The sequence below is a fragment of the Austrofundulus limnaeus genome, unplaced genomic scaffold (genome assembly GCF_001266775.1).
Source record: "Austrofundulus limnaeus strain Quisiro unplaced genomic scaffold, Austrofundulus_limnaeus-1.0 Scaffold177, whole genome shotgun sequence".
NCBI lineage: Eukaryota > Metazoa > Chordata > Actinopteri > Cyprinodontiformes > Rivulidae > Austrofundulus > Austrofundulus limnaeus.
This window is the reverse complement of record NW_013952579.1, coordinates 894,843-901,395: the sequence shown is the minus strand read 5'-3', so window position 1 is coordinate 901,395 and position 6,553 is coordinate 894,843. Positions and strand designations below refer to the sequence as shown.

The 6,553-nt window shown below is 37.1% G+C and overlaps 2 protein-coding genes across 4 annotated transcripts in view; both read right to left on the bottom strand.

Moving 5' to 3' along the window:
• oprd1b (opioid receptor, delta 1b) overlaps positions 1 to 2,096 on the bottom strand; it is a 37,332-nt gene extending 35,236 nt beyond the window's left edge. Inside the window, exon 1 of one of the 3 annotated variants that reach the window (XM_014017840.1) lies at positions 2,005 to 2,096. The gene's annotated coding sequence lies outside the window, so the exon portion shown is untranslated. The remainder of the gene's footprint in view (positions 1 to 2,004) is intronic. The other 2 variants (XM_014017841.1, XM_014017842.1) reach the window with 2 other exon arrangements.
• Positions 2,097 to 2,152: 56 nt separating this feature from the next.
• LOC106524115 (balbiani ring protein 6) overlaps positions 2,153 to 6,553 on the bottom strand; it is a gene marked incomplete at its 5' end in the record, with an annotated part of 5,401 nt that continues 1,000 nt past the window's right edge. Inside the window, 1 exon segment of the mRNA XM_014017778.1 lies at positions 2,153 to 2,227. Coding sequence (XP_013873232.1) covers positions 2,153 to 2,227 — 75 coding nt within the window.

Genomic DNA, 6,553 nt, shown 5'->3' with positions numbered 1-6,553 from the left:
AGTGTGGTTCTGCTGCTGAGAGTGGTGTCTGATTTTGATCTTGCACAGACCACATCCACTGCCTTATCAACAGGAACGCACGTAAAGAGCGATGTAACATCAAAAGAGACCATAGTTTCATCCGTCTCCATGATGACATTGTTTGTTTTATTTACATAAAGGCTTTGATGGCTGGATGTTCGGCCCCTGATCTGTTGACCTGCAGTAAGTGAGCAATTTAGTTCAATAGCCCTGCATTATGCATTCATACACAGTGGTAAGCGACAATGTAGCCACAGCTTCCCTGCACACTAGAACCCGGCTTAGCTCCACATCAGCCTAGTGTGGAGGAAGACTTCTGCCTGTTTCTTCATACTCTGATGTCACCACTCATAAGAAAATAACCTGAGAGCTATTTGACAGAACATCACTTCAAAAGTCACCAGTCGATCCCTTTAAAGCTCCACGATGCTCATTAAACCATCTTAAACAGAAGAGGAGCAAAATCTCCATCTCCGTGACTTCATCCTCATTACACTTGGTAATGGAGCTGATGAAGACTGAAATGGACCTGACATCTAGGCAGTTAGTCAGAATTATTTTGCATAACAATATTATTTGTTTGGATTTGCTGTTCTGATTAAAGCTTTTAACAAAATGGCTACAAGACAGATTGGTATATTCTCCATTCTCCTGGACAAACATCAGCTTCAAACACAATAATGATATCAGAGTGGAAGTTGTATTTATCCAAACAGTAGTTTGCCTGTTGGAAAATGAGTTGTTCTACAGTCTGTCATTAAATGCTTTCCAACATAGTCATTGTTTGTTACAGGTCATTTCACCCAGCATCAAGCAGCCATGCATGTTACATTACAAACTGTTTGAACAACACTCCCTCGGCTCCCTTTCCCGACAAGCATGACTTCCTCTGAGCGTGTGCGACAAGCTGCACATCATCACCAAGAACCGTCCCGCTCTGACCTCCTCCAACCCTCCATTCATGCAGCACGACTTGTTTCAGCAAACATCCTCAGATAAGAGCAGGAAAGGTAAAACTGATGACAGCGAAGCAAACACAAGAAGTGGTTTAAACCAGTTTTAAATGATCATTGACACAAACGTCCCACTGAAACTAAATTCTTCTTTCGCCACTAAAAAATTAAAATAATTGGCTTCCAAACAGCAGAACCACAGGCAGATATTAAAGGCATGTTTCCTTTTTTTTAAACTTGGGTATTCTGTAAAGGTAAGGCAATTAAAATGTTCAATAAGAAAAATTTATATTGTGCACAACTCTTAATTTCCTTACAAAAAAGGGAAAAGAGTAAATGATTGTCCGTTTCTGAAGTGCTGGTTATCCCATTTTTACAATTAAAACCTTACCATAATATCTTATTTTACCCAAAACTGACTGATGTCTTAATAAAACACCTCTAATCTCAAATATTTCTACGTTGCTGTTAGTTTCAAATCTTGTGTTTCTTTAAGAACCATAAGATTAAAGTAAAGAACAATTCTTTACATTTATTTCTCTGGTTATTTGCAAGTATAAACAGAGGCAGCAGCAGCTAGCTGTAGCACCTTCACTGCAGCCTGGGGAACATCTTCAGGAATATCACATTATGTCTGCAAGGATAATTGTGTAAAACTGAAAGTGATAGAAAGATTAATAAAATAGTGTATGGTTTGGATTGCACTAACTAGCCATTAGCTCATCAGTCCAGTCAGAGTTTATAAAAGTAACTGTGAAATATCAGTGTAACTGTTATTTTTTTATGGCTGGTAAGGTTGGCAAAATGTGAAGAAAAAAAAATTACTGAACTCACATTTGGTTGGTTTAAATCATTTCAGGCTCAGCCGATTCTGTTTTATGTATGACTGGGCAGCAGTTAGCTAACCAGCAAGCTAACTGAGGAGGCTGGAGCCAATGATGCAGACTGAATCAAGGAGCTTTCATAAAAATATGAATTAAAACATTATTTTAACCAAAACCAAAGGACTGTTCTGGCAGCAAAACCTTACCTGACAAGAGACAAAGCACAGGGAGGAGCGAGGTGGTGTGAAAAGTGCAGGCGTGGCATAAACATCAACAATGCTGCACTGACAAACGAATGAAAACAGACAGGAGGATCAACAGACGAAGGCTAACGAGGATGTGGAGACACCTGGTCTAGATGAAGACTGGGAACAGGTGAGAGTGGGCGGGGCTTGAGCAGAGGGCTAGAACTGATTGGGGAAAACGAAACTGGAAACACAACGAGACGAGGAACAACGTGGACACTGAGAGAACTACAGAAACATTTAGAGAAATTAACAGTCAGCAGTGTAGAAACAATGTTTGTCACATGAAGTCTGTGATAAAACACAACCAGTGTGAAAATCCCAGTAACCTCTGAAACTGGGAGTTATTTACTACATGTTGTTTTTAGGATTTTACCCTTGGTTGAGGTCTGCCAGAACCCTTAAAGACTTTAGACCTCTTTTAAAGACTTATCTTTTTAACTCCAGAGAACACATGCAGAAGACCAGTCCTTTAAAAAATACAATAAAAACCCATTGTGTTAGTCCTTATCCCRTTGTATTTATACTGATATTCCTTTATTCTGGTATTTTTTGCTTGCTTATTTGCATGAGTTGTCAACCAGAAAATGGTTTGTGATTTATAAATATAGATTTTGTTTACTGAGTTCTAATGTTCCCTTTGGTTATCTTGTGGTGTGTAAAGTGCTTTATAAATAAAGTTTAGATTGACTGATGTAACTACTAAATACAAGCTGAAATGTTACAAAAAGTTTATTTCTCCAAACTCAGGTCATAGAGCGATCTGCAACTGTAAGATTTATTGGTTTATAAACTTTCCACAAAATCCCTGAACTTTGGCTGTCTTTAGGCTTTAGAATTATCCATCCATCCATCCATCCATCCATCCATCCATCCATCCATCCATCCATCCATCCATCCATCCATCCATCCATCCATCCATCCATCCATCCATCTCCCATGATAATGGATGGTAGCAATAACAGTACAATAGCATTATCATTATTGCTTCTTCCTCTCTGGGTTGTGGTCACTGGTGCCCCTGTCCAGCAGTCACTGTGAAAGAGACAAATTCCCACAGTTTATTCACAACAGGAGCAGGTTACAGCTGGCTGTACCTGACCACTTTTCGTTTTTATCAAATACATGATAACCAGAAAAACTCAAAGCACAAAAGTTTTTGAAAAAAACAATATTTACTTTCATTGTTATAAAGTTCTTGATAAACTACATTTCCAGTAAAGTAAAAGAAGTTTTAAAATATTTAAAAAAGCCCACGTTTGAAAGTTTGGTTCTCTTACATCAAAGTTTAATGTCTTATTAAAAAAAAAAGCATTTTGAGAGGTTGGAGGAGTCCATCGGGCTGCTGGAGAGCAGCGAAGACGACATTTTCAAAAGATGAAAATCGTTCTGATGCATCAGAGAAATCAGAAGTTTCACAGGGAGATAATGCTTCCTTTCAGTCAGTCGGCTGCTTTTAAGASACTTTGTGGTAGTGAGGAAGAAAATCAGGAAGGTTTCAGTAACTCCTCACATACAAGAAGAGAACTGAGTCACATTCTTCCTKCAGCAGTACTTCCTCTGAGTTCACTCTGTTTGTCTCAGTGTTTTAAGAATAATCTGCCCTCATGAACCGCTGCTGAAGGTTACCATGCATCTAAAATCTATTTTTATATGTTTTACTTCTTGACTCCAATCAAGTATACATATGTACATACACAGTACATACAGTAGGTAAAATAAGTACTGAACACGTCACCATTTTTCTCAGTAAATATATTACTAGAGGTGCTAATGACATGAAATTTTCACCAGATGTTGGTAACAACCCAAGTGATCCATACATACAAAGAAATCAAACCATAAATGTCCAGAAATGAAATTATTTGTAATAATGTGGAATGGMACAGGGAAAAAGTATTGAACACACTTACAGAAATTTATCTAATACTTTGTACAAAAGTCTTTGTTGTCAATGACAGCTTCAAGACRCCTCCTGTATGGAGAAACTAGTGGCATGCATTGCTCAGGTGTGATTTTGGCCCATTCTTCCACACAAACAGTCTTCAAATCTTGAAGGTTTCGTGGACCTCTTCTATGAACTCTGATCTTTAGTTTAGTTTAGCTCTTGGACAACTCTTCTGATAATTCTTTTCACTCCTCTGTCAGAAATCTTGTGAGGAGCACCTGGTCGTGGTCGGTTTATGGTGAAATAATGTTCTTTCCACTTCTGAATTATGGCCCCAACAGTGCTCACTGGAACCTTCAGAAGTTTAGACATTCTTCTGTAACCGATGCCATCATTATGCTTTGCAACAATAAGGTTGTGAAGGTCTTGAGAGAGCTCTTTACTTTTACCCATCATCAGATGGTTCTTGTGTGAYACCTGGCCATCATTTGGGACTGAACCAGCTGATATTAACTTGCACTGACAAGGGGCAGGCTTGTTTTCTAATTACTGAGAGAGTTCAGCTGGTGTCTTGGCTTTCCATGCCTTTTTACACCTTCCTTTCTTCGTGTGTTCAATACTTTTTCCCTGTGCCATTCCACATTATTACAAATGTTATTAGCACCTCTAGGTAATATATTTACTGAGAAAAATGGTGACGTGTTCAATGCTTATTTTACCTGCTGTAACTCAGGTAAATTCAACATTTATTGTTACAGTGTACAGTACATGCAAGCCGTTTGATGTTATTGTAAAACATATGTACAARTACTTTAAATCTTACTAAGACCTGAAGCTGATTGTAGTATTTGGCCTTACTGAACGTTTGAAGAACTCTGTTTGAGTCTCATCTCTCTGTATTTGCAGCAGCACAGGCCGGAGTCATAAAATCATTATTCTGCAGAAGAAGAGTTCACGCAGAGGTTTTCTTCAGGCTRCTGAGTAAATAAATGTTGATGCAGACAATCAGGACGAGCCAGGTGAGGTGTATKATTACAAGAGGCATGAATGAGTTATGAGAATCACTGATTTTCTTGTGAGTCTTTATTTCCCAGACATATAATCTATCTGTTATGTAACATTTACCCTGACATCACATCACCGCTGATAGATCTCTGAATCTTTATCTGATTTTCCAGTAATGTCTGTTTTTGTCTGATAGAGTAATGCTCAAACATTCTCAGTGAAATATTTCATCRGAACCTTCAAAGGCCCTGAAGCATCTTACTGATCAATACTTGGACGTGGCTGACAGAAAGGAAACTCAGGAGAGACTAAGGTTTTTTTCACTTTGCAAAAATGTAAATGTAAAAAATGTAAATAAAATCTTCGAATGTATAGATTTTCAGGTTTCATAAACCCATATTTTATTCTMAATGGAACATAATAAGCATATTAAATGTTTAAACTAAGAAATTGTAACATTTGCTGAAAAAATATGATGTAATCTTGAATTTTGAGGCAGCAACATGTTTCAATAAGCTGAAGGACCTTCGCTGAAGAAGGAGGGAAGCAAAACCTGTKTAAGCTGCCCATGCTGTACTAATGCACCCCCATACCATCAGGGAAGCAGGCTTTTGAACTGTCTGCTAATAACAGGCTGGATACAGAGGATGTGACATCCATCACTTCTAAAAACACTTCTTTAAATTTCAGCTTTAATAACAGAAACGTTTTCACCCGAGGTTTTTTTAATGAGCTTTGGTTCAGAGAAGACTGCAGCAGCAGCCGTTCATATTTGGCTTATTTTTTACACGATAGAGCTTTACCCAACATTTGTGCATGACATGTCGAAGTGTGTTTACAGATAAGTGTTTCACGCAATGATATCCAGAACAGARTCAGACCTGTTTGTAATGCAGTGGATTAGAGTTAAATCTATGACATTTTCAAAAAGTTGTATTTTGACCGTCTACGTGAAAATTCAGGGTTATTGTGGTGTGATACGAGATTATAGCATTAAATATTTAGCAGGAAATATTAAAACAAACAGTATTTATTGTGGATTGCATAGCCTTTATGTTGTTTTTCAAGATTTGACTTACTTTAAATATCATCATCATACTACATCATAGCTACAAAACATAAAAAACAAGTGTAACGCTACTGTGTTGTGCAGTGTTTTCTGGATCATTAACACAGTTTGTAGACATTATAAAGTTTTGTTCAATTTGTATAAAACAAATTGACAAATAACCACAACACTATGCATTTAGAGAATGGAAAAAAAGAGTTTAGGGATAATTCTTTACGTCTGATCATAAATTACAGTTTTCAACACAATGGTCAGAAAACTGAGCAGAAAAGAATTTGAAGAGTTTTGTTTGAGAATTCATTCATAAATCATTAAAAAATGCACATAAATATATTATCTCTGAACTGYGCAAAAACTCAAATGAAGTGAAATCTACAATAATTTTCTCTTTTCTTTTTTTGAGTCAAGATGAAATTTGACATTTTTCTGAAACTTAGATTCAAACTTTAAAATTTAAAAAACATTTTAAAAACAGCACATGCATCCCCTCCTGTTTTTTGCATTTAGCTCCTGCCCTTTAAATAAATTTAATATCTCTCTCTCTCTCT